General features: G+C 51.9%; 1 protein-coding gene across 1 annotated transcript; it reads left to right on the top strand.

Annotated features, from left to right (window-relative positions):
• Positions 1–2339: 2339 nt before the first annotated feature.
• On the top strand, positions 2340–25929 carry MMP17 (matrix metallopeptidase 17; the record flags this gene model as incomplete). The annotated part of the gene is made up of 9 exons (XM_082491741.1): positions 2340–2394; positions 4327–4453; positions 11709–11992; positions 14945–15121; positions 15256–15355; positions 17518–17600; positions 21679–21831; positions 24122–24379; positions 25601–25929. The coding sequence occupies exons 1-9, from the start codon at positions 2355–2357 to the stop codon at positions 25927–25929; spliced, it is 1551 nt and encodes a 516-aa protein (XP_082347867.1). The 5' UTR covers positions 2340–2354.
• Between the last annotated feature and the right edge of the window lie 1270 nt (positions 25930–27199).

The raw sequence follows: 27199 nt of genomic DNA, 5'->3' as shown, positions 1-27199 counted from the left end.
GATAAGCAGGTACCGGCTTTTGGCGTTAATCTGACTACAATAAATTTGTGGCGTGTTGACTGCAGTGGAAGCGCAGATCAATATCAGTCTTCAACAGGTCAATGTTTCTTTGATAAAGATAAAGAAAATAGAGGGTAGGCGTTTATGGCATTCCCTGCGTGCAGTATTATTATTCTTTGCTGATCCTTCTGCCAAGGTAAGGGAGGGGAGCGAGAAGGAAGGTGAGAAAGGATTTAGAAAGATAATTCACCAGATATTTAAAAAGCAGTTGTAAGAAGGAGATTTATGGCATCTTTTTTTCATCAGTTTTAGGCTGAAAAGAGGAAGCTCTTCATAAAGATGCGTTGTCCTTTGAAAGACGAATTTCTGTCAAGTAGTGGCGTTGGTTTTAATGAGGCGCCCCTGGCAGGGGGGTCGCTGGCGCGTGGCTGTGCTTGCTTGGGCTTTGGCAAAGATGGACACGCGGGTGTTTCACAGGTCCCCGCTGCTTTCTGGTGGTAGAGATACCCAAGTCTGGCTCTAAACGCTTTGAGCCAACTGGCGGAGAGATGTTAAACCAGGGCGCACGGAAATGTTGGAGAGGAGGGCACACAGAGAAAAGCCATTTATTTCTCCTCTTGAATAAATTGGGTGATCCTGTCAGGGACTGCAGGTGACTGAGGTTTCGGCTTCACTTTTTAGCCAGTCCTGGCATTTCTGGTGCTGCTGGGATGAGCGCGACTGCCAATCTATCCCCTTGAACAAATAATCTGAAGTTGAGAAACCTATTACCATTATCAATGGGATTTTCTTATAGTGTTTTTTTTTTTTTAATCCATTTATGTCTTTTTTCTTTTTTAAATGAATCCCATCAGTCCCCAGGAATGACTTTGGTGTTGGCCAAATTTTAGGGGAAGTCTGTCGAAGGGCTTTTCCTCTGCTCCCTGTCTCTGTACCCCTCTCTGCCATGGCCAGAGGGTGACGGCACTGCTGGGAAACCACCCGGTCTTGCTGGGATGGCATTTCGGTTCCTGGAAGCCGAGACTTTGCAGCTGCAGTGCTCATGTTGCCAGGGAACTGGTGGGAAGGGACGAAGCTTAGGTCCCACAGTAGCCTCCGAGGAAGCAGCTTGGCGTGTCGTGTCTCCATGGCGTTTTTCTCTGGAGGGCTTGGGTTTGTGTCAGCGCTGAGGTCATCTACTCCAGGTCTCGAATGACTGCATAGCCCCAAGCAGGGTGAAGACTTCATGGTTGGGTTTGTTTCCAATCAAAATCCTGAAGTCGTGAAGGTCAAAGTAAAACAAGCCACCCTCAAGCCATCAGGGTGTGTTGAGGGCACTTGGACCACAGGGACATCCTCATCCTCATGTCCCAGCTCTTCTCTGCTGGGAAGGGAGCCTCTCCCAAGCTGTTTGCATCCTGAATGCGCTGTCATCCCAAAGCTTGACCACCCCAGCCAGGCATGGACTGGAAAGCAGCAGGATGTCACTGTGGGTCAATTAATGTCACAGCAGGATGATGGCATTGCAGCAGGTTGGCTGAAGAGCGGGTGTGGAGACACGGGGGGACTTGCAAAGGGCACTTGGCCACAGAGGTGTTCTCCGGGTCGTCAGGGAGGAGGAAAGGTCCCCTCCTCTCACCCCTCATGGGAAGCTGTGACCTTACTGTGGCACCCGCAGGGGACAGCAGAAGGTTTAAAGCATAGCACATATGGTCAGAGAGGTCCGACCGAGACAAAGTTGGGCAAAACCCAGCTGCTCTGCAGCCTCGGCTGGAGGTCAGCGAGGTTCCTCTGTTGGACCTGGGACCCTCCCCAAGACCCCCATGGGCTCCCACTGGAAGGGAGGTCCTGGGGGAGGTGGCATTGCCTTGGCCCCCACAACGGGCAGTTTTCCTCCCCTCGCTGTGCTCAGCCCTGCAACAAGTTTCCAGTCAGAGCTGCCGGTGTCTGAGGGGAGAATCAGAGGTGCCGTGCGACCTTTGGGTTGGGGCTGCGCTGCCGCCGCTATCAAAGACGGTCTGCAGCCGGGTGGGAAAATTAGATGTCACCCTTGGAATGCGTGAAGGTCGCCGGATCCCATTACCAAAGTGATGTGTACAGATCCGTCCTGACACGTCCATTTGTTAGCAGGGACCACGCAGTTCGATGGGGAAGTCGGGTATAAACATGTAAATGGGAAAAGGATTTCCAAGCGGAACGGTCGGCACCTTCAGAGCGTCTTTCCCCGTGTATATATTTCCTTCTTTCCTTTTCTCATGCCTCCCCTTCTCCTTGTTTCACAGGACTGGCTGACAAAATTTGGGTATCTGCCTCCTCCGGATCCCGTCACAGGACAACTGCAGACGCAGGAGGAGCTCACCAAGGCCATCACTGCCATGCAGCGGTTCGGGGGGCTCGAGGCGACGGGGGTCCTAGGTCAGTGGCTCGCGATCCCTCCTCTCTCCGGTGCAGAGGGATGCAGGGGTGGCTCCTTGCGGGTCCCGGGAGGAGAAGGGACTTGGCGCTGAGTTGTGGAATAGCATCAGCTCCAGGAAAAGCTCACGCGGGTGTAACATACGGCCCAGTTTGCAGCTGTAAGAGTAATTACATGGCTCAGGTGCTTTGTTGCCTTGTGCTTTCAAGAACCTGAGGCAAGCAATTATTTCACCAGATCCACACACCCTTGGGGTTCCCATCATGCTTAAAATAGCTTAAAATAGCTCTTGGTGTGCTCAAAAGAAAAAAAAAAAAAAAGACAAAAAGACAAAAAAAAAATAGACAGAGAAACGGAGGCTGATAGGTTGTCCTGTTCAAAGCCTTAATTGCAGCATCACATTGAGTTGAACAAAAATCCTGATTAAGCCTCCCGATTTGTATATGTAGATATTCTGGTTTCGGCACCGCGCAGGGGAGGGAGGAAGATGGTGTGGCATCGCCCCAGCCCTGCTCGCTCCTGCTCATGACACACAGAGCCACGAGGTGCTTGTGGAGCTGGCGGGGGTCTCCTCAGGTCTCCCCGAGCCGCAGCAGCTCTGGCCAACCCCCCCGGTTGCCCCCGGCCAGCTGAGAGCCCGTCACCCTCCCTGGCAGCCAACGGGACAGGGCAGTGGATGGCTTCTGCCTGACGTGGCGGCCACATCTGGCTGGGAGGGAGCAGCCCAAGGCCAGGCTGGAGCGACACAAGTTCCCCGGCATGGCCGGGGTCATTCCTCTCAATGCCCTCATTGAGGGAAGGAGAAAGGCAGCATTATCCCGGCCCTCGGAAGGGCGCCCGTCTGCTCTCCTCCCCTCCCTGCCCAATGCACGGCCGCGACCTCCCGCCGCGTGGCCAGCTTGCTTCCGCTGCTCAGGACAGAATTAACAAGAAGCTGCTAATTAGCAGGCCAGTCTCCAACAATCCCAGTGCCCCGGCCGCCCTCCGCCGGTCCCCCGGAGCAGCTGCTCTCTGAGCTGGCCGCGTCCCATCGCTGGGACATTCCCTCCCCAGTCTTAATTGGGCGCGTGCAATTATTTCTCTTCCACCTTATCACGAGCTGCAGGAGGGCCGGGAGCAAGGATGGCATTTCCAATGCATTTGTGTTCTCATTTTTGGAGGGGGTGTTTGAAACAGGCCGGGGGGGGCTGCCCTGGGCAGGTCGTGGGTGTGGGTTTGGATCTGAAAACAAAGTCTTGAAGGAAAGAGGTAAAGCCGGCACGGGAAGCAGGTGATCGAACAACTTGTCTGCCTTTCAGCAGAGGAGAATAAGGGCTCTAAGCTTTCATTCAGTTTTAAAAATAAATAAGAAGGAATACGAGCGTTTTCCAAATGAGCTCCTCGCTGACAAGTGGTATCGTTTATTTACATGCGAACGTTTCTCTGCTTTGTCAGGGGAATAATGGGAAATTCAGCAAGACAGAATAAAACAGAATAATTAAAGGTTTATGTTTTAAATTATAATCAAAGCTGGCCACAGGTGGTTTTCCGCACAAGTTTTTGAGATCTGTAAAGTGTCACGCAAGAGCTAACCTGCTGAAATCAATAAAACCGTCCACCGATGCTAACAGCAGAGCGAGCACCTAACCCCCCCCCGGCCGTGGGGTGTCATCTCCCCTGGCCTGCGGGCAGCCCCAGCTGGAGGGCGCTATGAAGAAATGGCCTTTCAGCAGGAATTACTGCCGTTGGCGGGTGCAGCCCTGGCATGGAGGGGGCTCAGTGCCCCGTGGGTGGCACCATGGGTGATGCTGGGGCCAGTGCCGTGCCCCAGCGGGTCCCCAGCCCTGCCTTTCGCTCCGCTGCTGCGTCCTCAGCACTTCCCTTCTCCCTGTCCCCCCTGGGATTTCTTAACCCACCATTCCCGTGTTTTCTATTATTTTTTTTTCTCACCCTAGACGAAGCCACGCTGGAGCTGATGAAGACCCCTCGCTGCTCTCTGCCCGACCTCGCCGCCGTGGAGACCAGGAGGAAGCGATTCGCACAGGCTCTCACCAAGTGGAGCAAAAGGAACTTGTCTTGGAGGTAGGAATTCATCCTCCCCTATGGAAATCTTGCAGCAAAGGGCTCATCCCATGCAGACCTGGGCCAAATATGATTTTGTGATGAGCTTCAGGGTGATGTGCTAAAACGTGTCCCTCCACACTCTTAGGATGCTGCAGACTGTTTATTTAAATTCTTCTCCTGCCCATCCCAACCTTGATTTCTTGGACCCGCTCGGTCACCGGCTGGGAACGGTGTGGTTTTGGCCAGTGGATTAGCCGGGAGCTTTTTGCTGCCTTGCAATGGTTAGAGCATCATTTCTCTTGTGTTCATTGGGACTTTGTGCTTTCTCAAGCAGCTGCCACAGACTTGGCTCGGCACAGATGGGGCTTCTTCTCTTGCCTCACCTGAGCCCAAGGGTTGGGAGCGTTTTCTGGGTAATAGAGTCCTTTTTTTTTCTCCTAGTCCTTGCCACAGTGGAGTGTTTTTCCCTTGATGTCAGGGAGAAACATGTGTGGGTCTCTCTGAACCTGCGACACGCAGAAGTTCAGGTCCAGCTTCCAGAGACCCTGCGGTCATGCTGCAGGTCAGGGTTGGCAACCAAGCTGATTCCTGCCCCACCAAGACTTGTGCTTTCTGGGACTCATTTTTCCTCCCTCAAAGACCATGTGCTGCAGCGATTGTTCCTCCAAGAAAGGTGAGCAACATGAGGTGCTCGTGCTATCCTGAAAATGCATGTGGATGCTATGGAGAGATCTCCTTATTAATAATAAGCTGCTTCTTGATCCTGATGTAGTCCCTAGAGCGAGTCCACCTCCCACTGCAGTAACAGATCTCGACTTGGCTGTCACTGTTGACGCATTTTGAAACAGTGGCCTTACCAGGGATTTGGTCCAAGTTCCAGCACACCGCTCTGAGACCTTATTTTCAGAAAAGATAAACATAATTCAGCTTCAGTAAGAAACAATTTTGGCTCATGGATGGCTTCTCGTAGTGAGGTGACCCACATTACGAAAGCTCAGCCTGTCAACCAGCCCCGTCTTGATGGGTAGGAGGAATAAACTTCACATTTCAGAGAGGAAACAATCCCTTTGGGTGAAACAATAAAACCTGCCCTGATGCCCCACGAGCTGCCGGAGCTTTGCAGGGGGATGGCTTGTGCACAGCCCTGATTTCGGCAGCTCCTCTGAGCAAAGCTGGGCTGGACAATCCCGAGCTCTGTCCCACGGTAGGGCAGACACGGTGGCCAGGCGGTCGCGGTCAGGAGCCCAGCGCCGCAGGTACCACCAGGGCTCCACCTGCGCTGGCACAGTGTCCGCAGTCCCAGGCTGGAGCGAAGCGTGGAGGGGGAATGGGGTCAGGCTGTTCTGGTGGATGCAGCCCCAGGATACCCCCTGCCTACCACCCCCTTGGAAACTGCAATGCTGCAGCAAAGGTGGCTATAAAAAGGGGTTTATATCTGAGACGATTTTATACGTTTGATATAAAAAAATCCATCTCCTGACAAACTCATTTCTGCTTTTTATTCTTTGATCCTTTCCAAGATCTTGGCTTTTGTTCAAGAAAGGGCTGTATTTTATAACTGGAGGTTGTATAAGCCAACAGAAGGCTATAGCATTATAGAAACTCCAACAGAGTATTTACATCCAACACTTGAGATTAAAATAGCTTTTTTGAAACAGCCATGAAAATCTGCCAATAGAGACATAAAGTTTTACACGCTTACCTTTTACACATTGATTCAAGATTTTAAAGAAAGAAAACAAAACCGAATTCTAGTATGCCATGCATTTAAAAATTGAAGAAAAACCTGAACAATTGCAAGGCTGGAATAAACGGGTAAGCAAAGCTGTACGAAAGGATGATCCGGGATAGGCACTTGCACCGAGGGAGAAGGCAGCATTTGGCAAAAAAAAAATTTATAGGCACGCAGATTGCTCAGGTTTCTTCTTTTCACCTTTGCGTACCGCCAGCCTGTGGGACTGGAGGGCTCAGGGAGCAAAACAGTGGAGGCTGCATCCTGCACAGCCCGTGGTCCGGCCTCAGAGCATCCCAGTACAACATGAGGCATACACGGTCTTCTGTGTCTCATCTCCACGGGAAGCTTCCAGGATATTACAGCATATAAATCTTCTCTTCGTGGGATGTTTTTATTATTAGAATTTTATTTTTCCTGCATTGTATGTAGGTACCGAGGCACTCGGTAGGCTGATGAGGTGGCAGTGGGATAGATGTGGGCTGCGGCTGGAGCGGGGCGCGGGCAGTGGCGTGCTGCGGATGCCCTCTGCTGGCATCGGCGCCGGGAGCTGCCCGCACTGAGTTCCCCCTCGCATTTGCAGCCTGGTTTTTCTTCAGCTTTCTTGCTTCTGGTTTTGCCATGCAGAAGGGGAGTTTACAGCCGGCATCTCCGTCTCTTCCCAGATGCTCACTGTCTCCTTGCAGTCATGGGAAATGCAGCCCTCTCTCTGCACGCTTTGAGCTCCCTGGGGCAGGGGAAGCCGCCAAAGCTCAGCTTTCTAAATTTCCCAGGTTTTTTCTTGCTGAAATCTCAGCCCAGTGCCAAACTGAGCTGACTTTCATCCATCTTTAGTTAAGGATGAGCCCCTGGTGCCGCTTCATCAAAGCTGCAGTCTTTGAAACTGCGATGCTCAGGACATGAGGTGCCGGAGCTGGAGCAAATGCAGGCAGCAGGGGAGCAGCGATGTCTGTCAGTCACTGCCCATCATCGCCGCCGGCACCTTGAGGCCACCCATGCTTGGAGGTATGGCACTGCCTGAGCCGAGATGGGGACTCACTGAGGCATGGAAGGGCCGCTGCCAGGCGGGTACCATGGGGTGAAGGGGTGCAACCAGAGTAACCCTCAGTACCATGCTCCCATCCCCACGACAGACCTGATTCTCCCACTTCCCTCCTCTAATGGGTGGCATCCCACCGTGGGGACCTCCCAGCGGTCACAGAGAGCCACGGCCCCCATTGCCTGGGGGTGAGAGATGCCCGAGGCGGGGGCCAGAAGCATCACTGCCCGGTGCGGAGCTGCTTTAGGGTTGTCACAACATGCCCCTCGCAGGCATGTGGGACCCTCGCAGGAGAAGCCCTGAGCTGCTGGAGCAGAGTGTGGGCAGCTGCCGCGGTGGCGCAGGCGGCGGCGCGGGGGCAGGATGGCTGGGGCGGGCGGTGAAGCAGGGCAGCCCCGCTCCGGCAGCCCACCCCCCCGGACCAGCTGCTCCTCCCGCGGCCTGAGAAACCGGCTGTGAAATTTGCTTTCACCCGCCTCTCCTCCCCGGGATGGATTATTCCCGTGCCGGCGCCCATTGCCGGGTTGCAGGGAGCTGCCTGGAGAGATGTGCGTATTAAAGGGCAGGAGAAGGATTATCACCCCAAAATGTTCAGTAATTTTTGCTGGGAGATGTGCAATGGAGGGTGCAAAGAGCCCCACTGCTCTCCTCTCTGGTGTTGGGGTGTTGCGGCAGTGGTGGGGTAGCATCGGACCAGGGCTGCTGTGCCGCAGGTGGCTCCGGGTGACTGGGAAAGCGCCTTTGCCGCAGCAGCAAGCAGCCACCCTTTCAACTGTCCCCTCTTTCCCCTGCCAGAAGGATCAATTTGGGTTTATCAGGCAATTCCTTAGGCTGCTGTGTTTGGTAGTTATCAGCATTTGTTTTATTTCTCTGTGGTTTCAGGGCTGCAGAAGGTGAAGGAGCGCTTTCATTAACCAGCAATTGATTTCTCATACATCACTAATACTCTTCCACTTTCGGCTTTGGAAGGACAAAAGCCAAAAAGGAACCCAGAAATCAAAATAGCCATTGGTGTGAGTGCCCCTCAATAGTGACCAGAGGCAGATCAACCCTCTCTAGCCTCTATTTATTAACCACCTTGGACCCAAAATCTCTTTGGGATGGGACAAGCGAGGGAGGGAGCTCGGGGGACACGAGAAGGATGGGCAGCAGCTGGGGCAGAGTCAGCTTTCCTTTGCCTGCGTGGCGGTGCTGCCGCCTGGGTGAGCTCTAAAAGCAGAGCGGAGATGTTCTCCTCAGCATCCAGTTGTGCCACTTACCACCACGTGCTGCTCAGCTCCCGCTGTTCCAAAGCGGCGCAGCTGATGATGCCTCGCGCAGCCCCATCCGCCGCGGGGACAGATGCTCCTCGGGGTGTCCCAGAGTGGCTTTGCAGAGGGCTCGGGGACGCGTTGGTGGGGTGGCCGGAGAGGGACCGAGCAGCCCTGTCCTCATCACCTTCCCGGTGGCTTGGTGGGGGCTGTCTGGTGGAGAGAGGCTTCTCTGCGATTGCTCACCTCAGGCTTCTGCCCCTCATTGGAGCTCGGTACGGGGAGTCTCGGGAGGGATTACATCCAAGGAGAAGGAGCGCCGCTCTCCACTGGGTACCTAAGCACCATTTACTACAAATAATAATAATAATCAAGGTGGGAGGAAGCTTATTTAGTCCTGTGTGCATCTGCATGATGTTAGAAATGTGCCTCCTTTTCAGTGGAACTGGATAACACAATGCCGACGAACATCCTATCGGCATAATGGGCTTCTCCTAATCTCATTGAAAACAATTAGCAGAGCTCCGGCAATCAAATCAGATGCTGAATTGAAAAACCCTGATGGGATTCTCTTGAAAAATAACGGTGGTAATGAATAAAGGATGGGGGATTTTTCCCTTACACCTGCAGCATGTTAATAAAACGTGGGTCAGCTCAGAGGTGCAGGACCTTTTATAAGAAGCAAAATAAGTATTGATACTGTTTCTGCCTTAATCTAATGTTTCTGGAGTCAGGGCTTGCGATGAATGTTAATATGTTTGTCTCTTTAGACAGGGCTTTCCATCCACTGTCCTTTTACAAGGGAGATGAGATTTATTATCCTCATTCTACAGCTGGAAAGGGAGGGAAAGAAGAGGAAAGCAGCTCAAAGCAGCTCACGCGGTGAAGTGGGGCTTGAGGAGGGAGGAGCAGACAGTGTCCCTGAACCTGGGTCCATGCCCTAGGCACCAACATCTTTGAGACAGATCGTAATTCCTCCACTAAACGTGGTGTGTTTTACCCATATAATGACTTGATCAGTAGAAATTAAAGCAGAAAAGGGTTTACTTAAGTCCAGAGGAGTGTTGTGGAAGGTGAAGACATCTAGTTAAATCAGGTGACTTTTTTTTTTTGTACTGTAGAGGTTTACATCCAGCCACAGTCTTTTCTATAAACTAAAATTGCCTGAAAATTGTCTTTTCTAATCTCATGCACATGCCGTTTGTACCTCTGTGCTGCCTTCTTTAAAAGTGTGTTTTGTTTGAAGTCCTGTGATTATCTGACGCTATATGTATGCTGACTCATTTGGTTTAGTAGTTGAGGTCTCTCTTTGCCCAGAATAGTTTAGGGATAGGAAGGGCGTAGATATGAGTGATATTTGCTCATGTGGCTGTGACGTGTTTTGCTGGATCGACCCATCTCATTCCCTTCTTCTCTAGGATGGGGTTCACAAGCTCTTCAGAGGAGCTGCCTGTGAGATTTCTGCTTGTTCTCGAGTCCCTTTTTGTTCTGTCCCAGATTTAACCCTCGCTAGTTTAGCCCAGGTCAGGAGGTGGTACCCACCTTGGGCTGCGTGTCTCTGAGGGCATGGGACTTACACAGATATTGGTGAAAGCAAGAGCGTCCGACCTCAGTCAGCGAGTTGTCCCTCCTCCCCTTTGCTGATCCATGGTGTCTCCCAGTACCCAAATCACTACCCACAGGAAGAGCTTGAGTGACGTGAGGTCCCTTTCTGACACCTGTAATTACCTCTAGAGGTTTAGTCGGGTCATTACTTCACCCCGGTGCTGGCGAGTGCTGCAATACTGAGAGATGCTCTCCCAGCTATATTATGCAGGAGGGCAAGTGAGGTGATCATAATTGTTGCTTTAGCCTTTAAAAATCTGTCAAGCCATGAATATTTCATGAACAATTTGGTTAGCGTGCTGGTACACATGAAATAAAGTATGCGTTATTACTGGGGTAGAGCGGGCCAGAAATTTTCCAGCAGAATTGGTTTTTGTCAATAACTACTCAGTCAACGGTACATTTTCCTGGAGTGTGTTTATTTTTGTCAAAATTGTCAGCGAAAGATTATCTAAACACACTCTTTTAGACGCCAGGGTGCCTTGTTGCATCTTTGTCTTTTCACCTCCTCTATTAAATCAACAATATTAGGGATTCTTTTTCAAGGTTTGGTTACGCAGGAAACACGGGCTCTTTTTTCATTCCAGCTCAGACCCAAAGGGAGGTTTGAATCGCGGAGCTGCGGGGCAGACGCCGGCACATGGCTCGTCCCACCTGGCTTCTCTTCCAGGGCAAGGCAGAGCTGGGGACCAAGGGATGCGGTGCCGATACAGAGAAGCCACGATAGCCCTGTGATTGTGTCGTAGTGTCGTAAGCCCCCGCTCATCGATGCTTTTTCTACCAAGAAGCAAGGCAAGAGCTGCTCAACTACCGTGCTCCGTCAGATAGCCCGTCTCCTGCGGGCAATGGGCTGGAGGAATTCTGAATGTGATTTACATAAAATGCATCCTTTCCTCTTCCTCCTTTTTATGGATTGTAGTCTCAGAGATTGCTGGCAGTGTACTGGTTACAGAGAATATTTCATCCCTCCGGCAGACATGCTGGGGAATATATGGAGGCAGCAAATCCGTGCTGGATTTCTGTGTGCAGGTAATAAGGATGAGCGATGACCTGCTGGTTGTTGCAGGAAAACTTATGGTCGTGTGCGTGGTACAAAGGCTTCGGAAGTTAATAATCTTCGCATATTTGGGTTGTACTTGGAACAAATAGGTGGTGAGAAAATAATTGCGGATAGATCTGAAGGGGGAGCTTGAAAAAAGAAATGGGCAAGCTCTGGAAAAGGACTCACGGCATTGGCATTTCCAGGGCTGGGCAAGGGTGGTAGGCCTGGGCATCAACAGCAGTTCACACATGAAGTGTGGCTCTGAGGCGGACTGCCACCTGGTACAGCAGGATCGGGAGGTATCAGGATTCAAATCCTGGTTGTGTTTCACACGTGTGGGATGTTTCACACTCTGGTGGGCAAGACTGGCTCGGTATTTCCAGAGGAACCAAACTCAGCCTTTGAAATCCTCGTAGGTCTGGAACAGAAGTGATTCAGAGAGCTAAATGAAGTGTGTTGGGGCCCTTTGGAGGAGTGCTAAGAGCTCTGGAAGCCTCACTGAGGCTCTGCGACACACCAGGCACCTGCAGAGCCCTTCCTGCTGGTCCTTAGGGAAGATCTTTCATGCTACTGCCCTATCCTCTTTTTTGCCATCTGTATTTCAGAGTTCGCACTTTCCCGAAAGAGTCCCGCCTGGGCCACGACACAGTCCGAGCCCTGATGTACTACGCCCTGAAGGTCTGGAGCGATATTACCCCACTGAATTTCCACGAAGTGGCAGGTAACAACGCTGACATCCAGATAGACTTCTCCAAGGCAGATCACAACGATGGCTATCCCTTTGATGGACCTGGTGGGACAGTGGCACATGCTTTCTTCCCCGGAGACCATCACACGGCAGGAGACACTCATTTTGACGATGATGAGTATTGGACCTTCCGATCATCAGGTAGGTCAGGGTGGGGGAGCTGCAGCCAAACTCAAGGGCTCCCAGTTTCCCTCTTCTGCTCTGGTGGTGAGAGTGGTTTAGCCTCTGGTACGCCTTCACCCCGGGCTTGGGGACCCCAACACCTTCTGGTTCCCCAATCAGCCTCGCTAGCAACATGACAAGACCCAGTGTTGAGGACCTTCTATGTTCCTGGAAGCTTCAATGGCATCCCTGTGTTTCTCCCCATTGTATCGGCAGTTGCAGAGCTCCCCATCACCCACCCCCAGTCCTCATCTCTTCTGGGACCTGGAAGGTCACAGGTTGGGTGTGCGGCTGTTGGAGCTCTTGGATGGGGACTCTCTGGCTTTGGTGTCTTTTGGGTGGCTTCACTGCCACGTGTCCTGGTTTCCTATTTTTAAAGCATATTTATTAGCTGACCTGCTTGGAAAGGGCTCTGTGTTCCGCAGGGAAAAAGCCCCCTGTGAAGGCTGGGTTTTTCCTGCCATCTTGTGTCCATTACCTGACATCAGGATGGTTACAAGTTACAGTCTTATTATTTTTTTCTTTTATTTCATCTTACCTGGCTAGAGCAGAGTTTTAATGAGCAGAGGGACTTTCAGAAGCGTGTGTGCCTCAGCTGCGCCAGCCATCTGTGGGGATCAGGTCCCCAACCTTCGTGTTGAGCACGTTTTGACAGAGTATCTCCTCTGCAGTCGCCAGCTGCTAATTTACTTGTCACACCACCTCCTCCGCCAGCCTCCCCGTGGGCTCCTGCTGCCTCAGCTTAATGATTTCGTTTAGACCTAATCGTCTTCTCTGAAACCAGCTAATACCTTCTTTCTCCCCACCCTTCTCCTCCCTTCCCACCGGCTGACCTCTGTCCATCCGCACTGAGTGTTCACGGGCAGGAGCATTCACCAGACATGCTGGAGGAGGTCTGGGGTTAAGGCTAAAGGTCTGGACAGGCCAGTTCTTCAGGATTCAATCTGCTCCTTGGTTCCTGCCGCTGTGCCAACGCCAACCGATGTCTTCTGGGGAAGGGAAAAAAGAGCAGCTCTGCTCTGCAGACATACAGGGCAGAGGGAAGTGCTGAGGTCTGGTAGCTTGCTGTAGCAGATGTGTTAGGTGATGAAGTAAGGAATGGTGCCCCTGTCGTAGCTAGTGGTTGGCAACGCTTGTTGTGAAACAGGCTCGCGTGGAGGAGGGAGCTCAGGGCCGGCAGGATCCCTCCAAGCATCACCAAGGGATGAGGGGACGAGCCTGACGGGGAGAAAGTTGCCCTCTATTTTGAAGGTCTTGGAGCCATCCGAGCTTCATCTTTTATTTATTTTGTTCTCCCTAGCGATTCAAAAATAACAACTTGGTAGGTGATATAAAAATATCCCCAAGGTTGTCAGTTTGGCATTAAAATGTCAGAAAGCATATGTCTTGTTCTCTCCTAGTGCCGGGGAAAACAGCACAGGTTATAAAAATCCTGGCTGTTTACAGACACTGTAAATAATAGTCATCAAGGAAAAAGCAGAATTCAGCAAAAATATCCCCCCACACACCCTCTAAGCCCGGTGGGGAGCACTAAGGACTGTGCAGGATCAGTCATAGCTGCTTCTGCGCAACGTCTCCTTTGGCCCCAGCCACAGCTCAGGGAGCATGGGGCTCCCCTGAGCTCCACCGAGACCTCTCCCACCTCACCGCCTTTTTATTACAATACTTGCAGTCGTGATTTTTGTAAGAACCGTACTTAAAATCATTGCCACCCTCTGGTATCGCTCTGCAGGGCATTGCTGTGCAGCGAGGGGTGCTTGGCCCAGCTGGTCTGGGGCCGGGTGGTGGGAATGCACCGAGCAGGATCTGTCCCAGCCAGCTCCTGGGAGCAGTTCCTCCTTTGCTTTGGCAGCGGTGGTGTCGGTTTGGAAGCGGACATTAACCCCCATTGGGATTTGACCTGAGCATCAGGTTCTGAAGAGTATGGGATGGCTCCATGTGTGGGTCTGAGGCACTTAGGGTTGGGTTGCAAATGAAGTAATTTGGGGAAAGAGAATATAGTAGAGAGAGCCCAGACTGAGGAAAAAAAGTCATCAGAGGAGGTATCAGTGTCAATAAAGTCTCTCTGATGCCCAGTGTGGTGTGTGAGGATCAGAGTGTCTGCCTAAGGGAGCAGACCCCAGAGCTGTGGCCCCACCAGCACAAGGTGGGGAAGGGGAGAAGATGGGCAAGTCCTCTGGAAACAAGCTGGACGTGGCCACCTTCTGCCATTCCCTGTCAGGACAGCAGTTAGATGAGCAGGGTTGGTGGTGATGAGCAGGCCAACAACTCTGCATCTCAATACGTGCAGGAAGGCGCTTGTGGTGGACTTGGCCAGGGCAGCAGCGTGCGAAGCCAGCGTTGGGCAGGCAGGGAAAGCCCCGCCGAGCGCCGTGGGCAGGCGGGCACTGCCGGGCGCTCACCGGTTCCTTGGCACGTGGCTTTGCTCATTATCACAGGCTTTGACGAGCTTCTGGCTAGCGGCTGCAGAAATTTGGTATTCTGGGCATGACAAAGACTGTGTCGGCAGCTGCTGCAGGGCAGGCGGGAGATGCGGGAGACGGCTGCTCTGGCCCAGCTCCCGCAGTGCCGGTTAGTGGGGATGACGGATGGTTGTGCCGAGGTCGCGCTCTCAGCCGTTTGTCCAGCTCTTTCTCAGGTGCCATTGGCTATCTGGAATAAGAGGGGTGATTCCCCAGCCTTGTGTGGGGCTGAGGACTCCACTGCGGGCTGATGTCTGCCTTGCTTTCCATTTTCACATGAGACACTTCAGTCTCCTTTTTCCAGCTGGAGAAAAATGTCTTTTTCAAACTTCACCTATTCCAAAGATTTTCTTTCCAGTTCATCCAACATATACCCATACTTTCTCTTACAGCCCTTAGAGCCTATCTAACCCCCCAAAATATGATCAGCATGTAGTAACTTCTATTTCGATTTTGTCTTTGTTTCCAGATGCTCACGGGATGGACCTATTTGCTGTAGCTGTCCATGAGTTTGGCCATGCCATTGGCTTGACCCACATCTCTGCCATAGAGTCTATCATGAGACCCTACTACCAAGGTCCAGTGGGGGATCCTCTGAAGTATGACCTACCTTACGAGGACAAAGTCCGAATCTGGCAACTCTACGGTAAGTCTGTGTCCCTCAACTGGCTACGTCCCATTTCTGCCATGGGGCACACAGGAATAGCTCTTTTCTGGGGTGAGTGGAGCTGTTGGGGAGGATGGTGTTCCCCACTACTGCTTCTTTGTCTTTGTGCACAGGAGTCAGGGAATCTGTGTCCCCCACAGCCAAGCCTGAAGTAAGCAAAACCGATGACCATCCTATCCTGCCAGAGCTGCCAGAGAACCGCTCCACTGTCCCGTAAGTCAAGTTTGTTTCTGTCCTGCGAAGAATACGTAGTAATGAAGCTCCACTTAAGCATCAGTATCTTGCCTGCTCGCTCTGTCTTCGATATCTCCCTCTTGACCTCTTGTCTTCTGGAAAACATATGCACACACAGAGGGCCCCTTCTTCCTCACGTCTCCTGATTACCTCCTGCATACGCTGTTGCTTTTTCCAGGCAGTGTGTGCGGAGACTGGCCAGCCAGCCCACAGCTGAAGTGGTTAAGAGCGAGAACAAGCAACAGTTGCTATTTGTCCCTTAACTAATTTTTATCATTCAAGGCATGTCCAGAAATTCTGTATCATCTTGGAATTCTTTGCATTTTCCTAAGACTCAAAATTTTACTCACGTTAATGGAAATTCGTCCCCATCACCTTTAGGCAAACTCATCCTTGCTGAAATTTTAATCAAACTTCTTCTGCAGTATCCTGAATTGTGCAAGCGTAGCTTACCTAAATCTTTCCACTCCCTAATGTACCTGGGGGGGTGAATATTGGAACAAGTGGACCGAGAGTCTGACTCCAACGCAGGTTTGCATTGGCAAAGGACTGCTTACGCTGAGTGTCATCAAGCAACCAGCGTGCCCTCATTAAGGGAAGGTCTGGTTCTAGCTCATTAATAAACATTGGAGTTACCAAATTGTTTTACTACCAGGGCAGCAGGACAGTTACGAGAAGAAGGGGCACTGAACAAAAAGGCTGGAGTTTGTGGTCATGCACATTTTTGCCAGATACCAGGAGCGCCCCGAGGGAGAGCAGCAGAGATGGAGCAGGTCACCTTCACCTCCTGGTCTGCCCCCATCTGGAGTGTGACCTCGAGGAAGTCACTTCATCTCGCTGTGCCTCAATGCCCCATCTGCAAAGAAAGGATAACAGCACTGACGCATGAACAACCGGATTATTCCTACAGTAATGGGACCAAGAAGAATCTCATCTTGAAAAAATACTTCTGTGCTGCAGTTGCTTTTCCCACTTCAGCACCTTCTTCACCCCACTTTGCCCTGCTTGGTGCGATGCCCACAGTACAGAGGTGCTGAGCACCTGCTTGTGGTGGAGGTGTCCCAGCTGCTGGGGGTTGCAGAAAAGCCACGAGGCTCCTACAGGACCCTTTTCCTTGAACCTGCTGGATGCCATTAGTTATCTTTCTTCCCATGTAGCTTCTAACGGAGCTTGTCCACAAGACTCTGTACTGCTGTGTTTTGACCTAGAGACGTGACAGCATTTCTCCCTGCTGCTGTAGGACACCATCGTCTCGCACCAGCAGCAGGAGGAGCAGGAAACTTGTTTGTGCCAACCCCTTCTTCCTGCCCCATGTGTGACTGGGAGGGTGGATGGGGTTCACCTCCACATCTCTCATTTTGTGGCCAGAGAGGACTGAGAAGCTGGTGCTGGTAGCCCAGCACAACCCTTCTATCAGCAAATTAGATTTATGCTTCCCTGTCACCCACAGCAGCTTTTCTGTGTGTGTCCTCAGCATCCTCTCCTTGTCCTCCATCAATCATCATTTCTCACATGGGCTTCATAGCTTTTTTTGGCCCTTCATACTCTGTGCCTCCCCCATCCCCTTGTTAAATGCAGCTCAGTTTCTCAGCGGTGACTTGCCAGGTGGCTTTCACCAGGTGTCACATGGCATCATCTCACACGTGCCATCATCTCCCCGTGTTTGGTCCCGGCTGCTTTCTGCTTTGCAGCTCTGTCGCTTCTCAGTGGCATTTCGGAGCTCAGCCTTGGAGCAGCAACATCCCCAACCGCTGGAGCGAGATGCTACTTGGCTGTTATCCATCACGTGTCCTGCTGCCCGGGAGCAGCCAACCGAGCCACACAGTGCCACCGGGGAGCGGCAAGCCAGCTCTGCCCTCACCGGTTACGCTAACTGGTAGATGTAGAGCATGTCCTCGCGTGACTCCCAGCGATGGTCTCCGGTGGCCCGGGGAGTGCGTCTACCACAGAGCTGTCTTCAGGCTGAGGGTTGCCCAAGCTCACCTTGGAAATCCCTGTGCATGCAGTTGGGTTTGAGCGTGAGGAACGACAGACCTGACGCAGCCTGTGGTTTTCTGGGGACAGGGGAGAGGCGGTCCATGGGATGGGGGACACCAGGGAGGACACAGCCCCTCGTCGCTCACGTGGGCGTCTCTCCGCAGGCTCAGGCGGGACGTGCCCAACAGATGCAACACTCACTTCGATGCGGTGGCCCAGATCCGGGGAGAGGCTTTCTTCTTCAAAGGTAAGTGCTCACTGCCGGCCCTCTTTGCCCGTGTCACCCTGTGGTGGCATTCATGTGACAGTGCAGTGGCGGTGTCAGACGGGCTGGGGCGGGCAATGAGGATAAGCTGGCTCGGGGCTTGCAGGGCTCCGACCTTTAATTGTCCCACAGAGGCTGAGGATGGGTGATAAGGAAGTGTTAATGTCAGTGCGAATCCCGCCTCCGACGCAGAAGGAAACTGCCCGGCTCGTGCCTGGTCTGTCACAGCACAGTGGAGGAGGTGCCCATGTGGCCGATGGCCGGAAACATGCGGTGGCATTGCTGGGGGACGGGCAGAGACCGCAGTCAAATGGAGACTGTGAGGGAGAAGGAGGAGGAGGGACGTGGTCAAGGTATCCAAAAGGCTGAGCAGTAAATTGAGCATTTCTTTTATCAGTGGCAGGAGCAGGTTGGGGCTCTGGTGGGTGGTTTAGGAAGGAGAGGCCATTGGAGACAAACCCACCCGCCCACCCAAGTCACCGCAGGGCACAGCCAGTGTGGTGCCCACGAGGGATGTGTGTCCTAACACCAGGGCAGGTGTGTGTCCGTGTGGCATGTCCCAAGGTTTAACCCTTCCCTCTCAAGTGGCTGGGCTGGTGACAATCCAGCACGGCACTTTGTACCGTGCTGCACTGATCCATCGCACTGCACTGTCCAAGTGAAGATCTAAAATCTGATATTCGCGCTATCCGAGTCAAAGTCTGGGTTGAACCAAGGATGAGCAGGGCAACAGCTCTCCACTGTTTTTTTCCCTGGATGCCTCCAACTTTCCTTTCCTCCCACGCTTCACCTTCCCTAACGCTGCTTGCTGTGCATCACTCAGACACCCCGTGTGCGATTGCAGAGCCGTCTGGTGGCATGTCAGCAAACACTTGCTGGCAGCGTGTCCCCGGGGGGGCCGGCTGTTCACGAGGGTCCCATCGGCGCCTTCTCAGCTGCACTGAGCCCGTGGAGGCTGGACTGTGTGGGCTTTCTTCCCCATCTTTCCATGATGGAAAAATGCCCACTGGGTGCTTTTTTCCATCCCTGGCCACTGTCTGGCCACCCCAAAGCCATCCAGCAGGGAAGCAGAAGCATCTCCCCCAAGGATGGGGAGCAGCGTCCGGGCGTGTGTCACCCATCTGGGTATCACAGTGCGAGTCTCGGGTCGCAGGCAAGAACGGCAAAAGGGCTCCAGAGAATTCGACGTTGTCTGTGCCCGCGGGGGAGCACAATGCGGCGGCTGTTCCCCTGCGGTATTTGTTCAGATGTCGGCTCCAAAAAGCCACAGTGAAGAAGGGAAAATAAGAAACAAGAACTGCTGTCCAGGATAAATGGCTGGCTGTCTTTCAGAGGGGGGGGGCGGGGAGGAAAGGGTGAAAAGTAAAGAGAAATCCATCTCAGTGTCTATTTTTGGATATATTTATTGTGGGCCAAAATGCAAATGTGAAGAGCACAGCGGCTGTGGGTGCCAGCTGCACGGCTGCCTCTGGAGCCCGGCATCTCCCTCGGAGCCCCCATCACTGCCACCAAACCAACCAGAGCACCAAGGAGCGGGGATGTCACCTCCAGAGCAGTATTTTAATGACCTCCAGTGATGAGCTCCCTCCATCGATGAACGTTTTATTCTGAGCTGGTCCAACTGGTTCCCTAGCCAGAGAAGAGCCTCTCCCACCGCAAAGGCACTGCGACTGGAGCTCCCCGGGGCTCCCAGGTTTGTTGGATTGAAGGCGACGGTGGGTTCTCCGCACTTCGGAGACGCCGCTTGCTTTGATTTAGGTGCCTCACTACGGACTCCTGAAGTTTTCAAACGACTTTGGCCTGCGTGTGTGTCTGCACGGAGCGTGCAGCAGTCTTGCCAGAGGCAGCCAAAGTACAGAGAGCGCAGTACACAGCTGGGATCAAAATCACCTGGTATTAAAGAAAGCAATTGCCTCGACCCATCATCCATATAAAACGAGACGCTCGGGACAGCAGGACTTCACACTTGGCTTTCATCCTGCTCAGTTTGCCAGCTCAGAGGGTGGTTTTAAATTAAGCTTTTTAAACAAACACAGGGTTGGGATTTTTTTATTTTTCTTTTTGTTATTATTATTATTATTATATTTCTGCATGCTAATGGCAGCAATTCCCCCACGGCTCTGGCTTTGGCTGATGATGGTCCGAGCAGCCGCAGCACTTTGGCGAGCAGGCTTGGCCGTGACAAAACGTGAGCACAGGCAGGCGGGGGGCCATCACGTTAAGAACTCCTTGCTACTTAATTGCTTTATTTGGGGGCTTTTTCCTGATAGCTTATTAAATAAAAAAAACCCAAAACAACCAACCAAACTAACCAACAGCCCAGGCTTTGCCTGACTGTGAGGGCAGATTTAAAGCTTGCTCGCTGCAGTTGCACACCCGCTGAGCCCATCGCTGGCAAAGGGTTGAAATGTCAAAGGCACTGAGGCTTTCCTCCCTGGCTCAGACGAGCCCAGGGCACTCCCGACTTCAGATGCTTATCTGCTAAAGAAGGAATTATGCCGAGCTGTATTTCTTGTTAAAAAAGTGAAAACCTGGCTTTGTCTAGTGCCTCACTAATTAGAGATGCAGAGATCATCTTTATTTAATTACATGTGTTTCCATCGATGTACAATGGCCACCAAATTTGAATCCTCTTTTTTTTTTTTTTTTTACATTCTTGAAAAGAATCTGTAATTATGGCAATTCCTACGACATTTGAATGTATTATTCATTGGTGGGTTTCAGTCAGATAGAGCAAATATGCAAACTGGAGCAGAAGAACAAGAATATGATATAAATCCTTATAATTAGAATAAAACCCCCTCTCTGCAGATGTTTAAGTGTTAGAGTTTCGCCTCCTGTATTATTAGGCTAAGATCCAATTTCCATAAAATTTTAAAAGACGGTGTCACAATCTGCTGGCTCTGGAGAAGGGGCTGAGTGTCGTGAATACAAATCTGAAGACGCATCTTTGGTTTCTGTTGCTTATCCCTCCTTGGGAATCCATGCAAGAGCCGATGTAAATAACGTGCAGTAATTTCTAAAAGGCAATAACAAATATGAGACAAAGTTGAGAGTTGGCTCTTAGACTTCTTGCTCCGGCTCAGATCTCGCTGTGTGGAGCTCTCGGGGGAAAACGCAGCACGAATTGTGCTGCAAAATCTCAGGCTGAGAATCCCAGAGAGAGCGCAGAGTCAGGTTTTGAGTTGCCCCTAAAATCATTAAGACTCCTCAGGAAATCCCACGTAAGGCTCCTTCAGCATCCTTCCCACAGAGGACAAACCTGTTTCCTTTTCCATTACCCAAAATATTCCAGAAATACCCCCAGAAAGCCACACTTTTTTCTAGCTGGGGCAGCGTTGCTGCAGGTGCTGGAAGAGCGTTCGCTTACACCGCTGGTACTTACAGCCCCTGGGAGCACCACGGGACCGAGGTCCCCTGCTTATCCTACACCTCGAGATGGTACCAAACGCCTTTATTGTGCCTCCTTCCCCACCTCAGCCTCTTCCAGTGTTATTAATATAGTTTCTTCCAGCTGTATTCTCTTACTCCCTTTCTTCATTAAAAAAACCCTCTGATATCTCCATGTTTCATCGTAACGTCATACGCATTTATGAAAGCAGCTGGGCACCCTGTGCCCAGGAGGATGTGGGTGCTTCAGGAGAGGAGAAATAGCGAGAGATGTTTCTTCGGAGGTTCTTGCTAAGAGCTGCTGGTGCCTGGTATAGCTTCAGCTGCTGCTTGGTCCCACCAGCTCCCAGGAGGTCCCAGGGAGGGGGGAGATGAAAGGCTCCTCTCACCTGCTCCGGCTCAGCGGTGCAGTTTCACACCACAGCCAGCGGTACGACGGCTCCAGCGCAATGACCGGAGGATTATTTTGATCCCGAAAAGGGGATTTCTTCTAATGCCTGCCAGGAATAGAAAGCGCTAGCAGCTGCTGCTGGAAAGCAGGACGCCTGTAATGCATAGCTCCCATCTCACGCGCTTGGCTTTCTGCTGCTGCCCTGTGCCCGGCACTCGCCTCTCCCCCGGCGCAGGTGGGTTGCAGTGTGGTTCAGTAATGTCCAGTCTGTTCCTCCAGGCAAGTACTTCTGGAGACTGACTCGCAATAAGCACTTGGTCTCCCTCCAGCCGGCTCAGATCCACCGTTTCTGGCGGGGCTTGCCGCTCAACCTGGACAGCCTGGACGCGGTCTACGAGAGAACCAGTGACCACAAGATCGTCTTCTTCAAAGGTGAGAGTGAATGCAGTGCTGGAAGCAGCACTCCCCGGTGTAGAGCCTGATGCCAAAGTATCTTGGCAGCATTGTGACTTCTCCCACAGGAGACACCAGCGTCAGCCGTTGAGCATCTCCCGGGGCAGGTCCAAGGTCTGTTGCCCATGAGCAAGGCGAGGAGAATCGTAGAGTAGAAAACAAGCTTGTAGGGAGGGCAGGCAAAGAACAGCAGTTGAATTCCCCAATAATGAGGGAAATGTCATTGAAGAAAAACTTCAGCCAAATCTAAATGAAACCTTAGCCTTTCGAGAATAAAATAAAGGCAGGAACCACCCACATACACGCTTTACGGGGTTTGTGTTCCTTCTTTGGCCTTTTCTCATTTTAGTATTTGTTGCTGAGAAGTGAAGAAGCTGCAGAGGAGACAAAAATGAAAACCTGAAGAGCTTGGTTTTGCTGTTTATATTTGTTACTTTTTTTTTTTCTTAAAATAAGTGTTATGATCTGCTCTGTTTTTTTTAAAACATCTCACAAGTTTCTTTGACAAGAGCTGGAGGAAAGAGATTAGCTTGTGGTTCCTACACAAATGTCCAAGTCCCCCACAAACTGTCCGCCCATGCTGGTTAGATGTTACCCATGTGCCGAAAGTCACCCAAGCCCTCGGCAGGCACCGGCTCTTGTTTCAGAAAGGTTGTGTGCTTGAAGAGCTAAAAACATCCCGGCCCTCCGTGACCTCCAGCTGGAAATTGCTTTTTTGTCTCCCGACCACTCTGCTCTGAGCGCGGCGCAATTATCGGTTTCAGAAGTGCTGAACCAAGCACTTCTGAAAGCAATAATTTGGGTTTGATTCCTCCAGCAAGGCTGCAGGGATGGGTTACATCCTGCGCAAGCCTTTGCGCTCGCAGAAGCATTTCCAAGCGCAGCCGAAGCCCTTCCAGGCTGCCCGAGCACCCCAGAGCCGTGCCAAGCCCTGCGTCTCCCCGAGGAACGGCCTTGGGCAGCCCTTTTGGCTACTCCGGAGGGAATGGGGCCAGCTGGAGCGTGGCAGCCCCTCTGCCTGGCACCAGACCCTCCCAGGCAGGTCTGGGGGCCACAGCGGCGCTCGCCCACCTCCTTCCCTGCTGGGGCCGGACAGACTCCCGCAGCTCAGGTCCTGGGGCTCCTCCTGCCTGCTGGCTAAATTTGGCTCGTAAAGCCAAAATTACAGCTGTGCCACAGCTGGGGTCTTGCCCCCGCAAGGCACCACAGCGCTCCGTGGCCAGGCGTGATGTCTGCATTAGTCCTGCCTAGCTCCTAAGATTAAACTTGAGATTTTCTTTCCAGCTATAAAATGCTGTCTCGTTCTCTCTCTCCAGCGCTGTTTCATTGATCCCTGGACAGAAACCAAAGCACACAAATTACCCCGGCCTCGGAGGTTCTGCTGCTGATACATGGGCATGTATTTAAGTGCCTCTTCAGATTTTCTAGAAAACCAAGGGAGGAAAAAGCCTGATCTTTAAAATAGGTTGTGCGATACCCAAAAGGAGACTGCAGGTTCCCAGAGAGATACCGTACAAACAGAAAAATCATCCTTTTCAACAGGAATTGAGAGAGCTGGGTTTGTTTTCTTCTTCTGCCACAGACCATGGGCCGATCATGTCATGCTTAATTTTTATCAGAAAAAAAACCCACATTGACAGTTGTCTCCTGCCCAGGGCAGGGCTGGGAGATGGCTGTGTAGGACACTTGCCGAGCAGGGAGCTGCTCAGATGGGATTTCTCCAGCCCCTGCGCATCCTCCTTACAACGCCCTTAAAATCCAGAAGTCCTTCAGCCCGGCTGGCTCTAAAAAGTGTGGCAATTTCTCTCCCAAAGTGGGACTACACTTTGCTGCTTAGGAGTCGAACAGCAGGCAGGTAGTGCTCAATTTGCCCACAAAAGCTGCAGGTAACTTGCTGTTTCTTGCAGCTGGATATCGGGCAGAAATCAAAGGGGCAGAAAACCAAATGCCACCACCAAATGCATAAAAGTGACAACCGTACTAACGCCGTCGGCGTGTTCGTGTCCCAGGACCGTCACGCCTGCAGCCGTTCAGGAGGGGAGCGGGGCGATGCTCCGTGGAGAGCCTGACACGTAAAAAAGCAACTGTTCAAAGACTGAGGTTCCCCACCGGGCTGCTGCCTCCCCGTCCCCATCCTTCAATGCCAAGAGCTCAGTCCTGAGGATTGTCACGGCAACAGATAATGAAACATCAGCTCGTCTGCAGGGGAATGCTGGTTTCAGCTGTGAAACAAATGTGATTTTGCTCTGTGCTTCTCTCCTTTCTGCAGGAGACAGATACTGGGTCTTCAAAGACAATAACGTGGAGGAAGGATACCCACGGCCGATCTCGGACTTCGGTCTGCCACTGGGAGGAGTCGACGCCGCTTTCTCCTGGGCCCACAATGACAAGACTTATTTCTTTAAGGACAATCTCTACTGGCGGTACGATGACCACGAGCGGAGGATGGATCCCGGGTACCCTTCAGAGACCATCCTGTGGAAGGGAATACCAAGCCCTTTAGATGATGCCATGAGGTGGTCAGATGGTGAGTCTATGTGCCAGTTCAAAAAACACAAGAAAAAAAAAAATCAATGCTTCATTTGCAGTTGAGCTATAGCCCCTTCTACCGTGTCTGCTGACATAAACTGCTCAGGCCCAGGTGGGACGGCAGATCCCATTGTCTGAAAGCTGAAGAGGGAGGTGGGCTTCCAGCCAGAGCTCCCTGCGCTCCTCGCTGAAAGACTTTGTAATTTCAAGCAGGCAACAAAAAATATCCTGAGGGCCTAATAATTTTATTTTATTAAAAGAACACATTTTATGTTGCTTTGCCGTGATTTTCATCCTAATACGTGCTGGTCTGCTTTTCACTGAATTTGTTGTCATTGGATTTTTAGCTAGATACGTGAGGATGCGCACAGAAAAGATTTTTAAAGGAAATGCCTTCCCCAGAGTTACCACTTTTTTTCCGGGGATGGGACTTCTCAGTGGTTTCTTCTCCCTGAAAACACTGCAAAAATTTTGTCACGGGAGATGTTTAAAACCAGCCATTCGCTCACAGCAAAGTGGCACTTCCAGATTTTATTTACCGGCCACCTAACAGTGTAATAGCAACTAATAAACCAGGCAAGGGAGGAACATTTCCAGAGGCTTTCCAAACTGAATTCCTGAAGCTTTTGAGAGATACCGGCTGTTCACACAGGTAGGAATCCTTCCTGAGCATGGGACCTGCTTAGAGAATGCACAACCCTCCAGTTCAGAGTGGAATAAAACGCACCCAAGAGCAGAAGGTTCCCAGGGCCCTGCCAGGCTCAGGTTATTCATCTGAGCCCAGGGGCAGCAGCACCCCAGATCATTAACAGACAGGTGAGGTCTTCTTCAGCCTTACCATGTCTTGTTACAAGATTGTCCACTGATGCCCATTGCGAGATGTGTACGGTGTGTGCAGCCGTGGGTTTACCAGGGCTTTCACCCCGCACACCCTCAGTACCAGGGGGATGCATCTGCTCTAGGACCCACCACAGAAGAGGTGACATCTCACTGTCCACCTCCCTTTGGTGGCTCCTGCTTGGTGTGAGAGATCCCAGACGGACACAGCATCATCTTGTAGAGCATCCCACCAGCAGCTGGTGTGTTCCTGTGCCTCTGCTCCCCAGGGCTTGGCTGGGGTGGGAGGGCTCCTCTGCTGCTCCAAGTGCTCCTCAGCCCTTTCCACTGGGAGAGTAGCCATCGCTGCTCATTTTGCCTTTGGGTTTTGGTCTCTTCGCAGGTGCAAGTTACTTCTTCAGGGGCAAGGAGTACTGGAAAGTGCTGGACAGTGACCTGGAGGCCCAGCCTGGTTATCCCCAGTCCATCGCTAGAGACTGGCTGGTGTGCAGCGACATGCAGTCCGACTCCCCAGAAGCAGCCGGGAGCAGCAGGACTGGGGCACGCTCCAAACCAGGGCAGCACGACGAGAGCCGCTCAGAAAACGGCTACGAGGTCTGCTCCTGCACCTCGGCTTCCCCGTCCCTCCGGGCTTGCCCCGTGCTCAGACTGTCAGCCAGCCTCCTGCTGACGAGCGTGTGGACAGCAGCGCTGATGCGCGCGGCCCTATGACATCTCATCCCACAGACAAGATGCTGCCGCGGTGCTCCAGGGAGGGGAGGTGGATACGATCCCGTGATGCGAACTGTTGCAAGCAGAAAAACATTCCTAGGAACATGCCAGCGAAGGGTTCGAATTCTCCATGAGAAATGAACAGTGGTTTTTGGTTTTCTTTTCTTTTTAATTTTAGTTTAAAGGCCTAATATCAGATTTTGAGTTCTGCACCTTCTTATTCCCCCATCCGGTTAAAGATGAGAGCAGCCTAACGTTGAATTTAGAAATGTTCCATAGAGATGCGTTGCTTCGGGTGATTAAACACAGCAAACGAGGGAGGGGAGAGCCTCTGTGATTGAATGGGAACAGAAGAGATGCTGCCGAGACAGATGGCAACGTCCCGGAGGAAAGGCAGCAAGGCTGTAGGCACGGGGCGGTAGTTATATGCTGACACAACGTACACATCCTATTGGATGTACTAGGTAGAGAGAAACGTTGACTCCACTAAGATTTACTGCGAGGCGATCATTTTACTGTCAAACCTGCTGTGGCCACTGATGTCTCGGTAACCTGTATCAGTTTCTACGGGGCAGAAGCACCTTTGCCTTTCAGAGGGCAGTGCAGTTTATCTTTGTATCCGAGTCATTTGGATTTAACAATTTCTCTAATAAACCTTGGCTGCCTACGGAGAGATCTCCCGGTCCTCTGCCAGACCAAGCCTGCCACCTGCAGTAAGGTGCTGACTACTGAGGCTCGGGAGCCGTCTCGCCTTCACAAGGACCAACCTTGCTTGGGTGCAGCCAAACGAGATGTAATTACACCCCTCGCCCCAGCCTAATCCCTGCACGTGAACTCCTGCTCTTGGAGTTCCTGTTTTATGTTGTTTTGGGAGGGATCGAGATGTATCATATTCATCTGTGACTCTGTCAGACCCGGCTGCGCTGCGGAAGATGGGCCAGCGGGGGGAGGGATGCTGCACAGTCAGCCTCAAATGCTTCTCGATGCCTCTGCCAGGAGTTTGGAGTGACAGAAGCAAGGTCAAGGGCTGCATTAGGATGTTACAGGGTTTTTTTCTCACTGCTAATCCATTTCTTGTGGTATAATTTGGGTATCTGAGAGTCCTTGAAAATGGTGAGTGAGAACCTGAGCTGGGAATCGTAGAATCACAGAATCGTAGAATGGTTTAGGTTGGAAGGGACCTTAAAGACCACCCAGTCCAACCCCCCTGCCCTGGGCAGGGACACCTCCCACCAGCCCAGGTCGCTCCAAGCCCCGGCCAGCCTGGCCT

Source organism: Vanellus vanellus, assembly GCF_965231255.1.
Source record: "Vanellus vanellus genome assembly, chromosome: 16".
NCBI lineage: Eukaryota > Metazoa > Chordata > Aves > Charadriiformes > Charadriidae > Vanellus > Vanellus vanellus.
The sequence above is the reverse complement of the archived record's forward strand: the minus strand, read 5'-3'. Positions and strand labels throughout refer to the sequence as shown.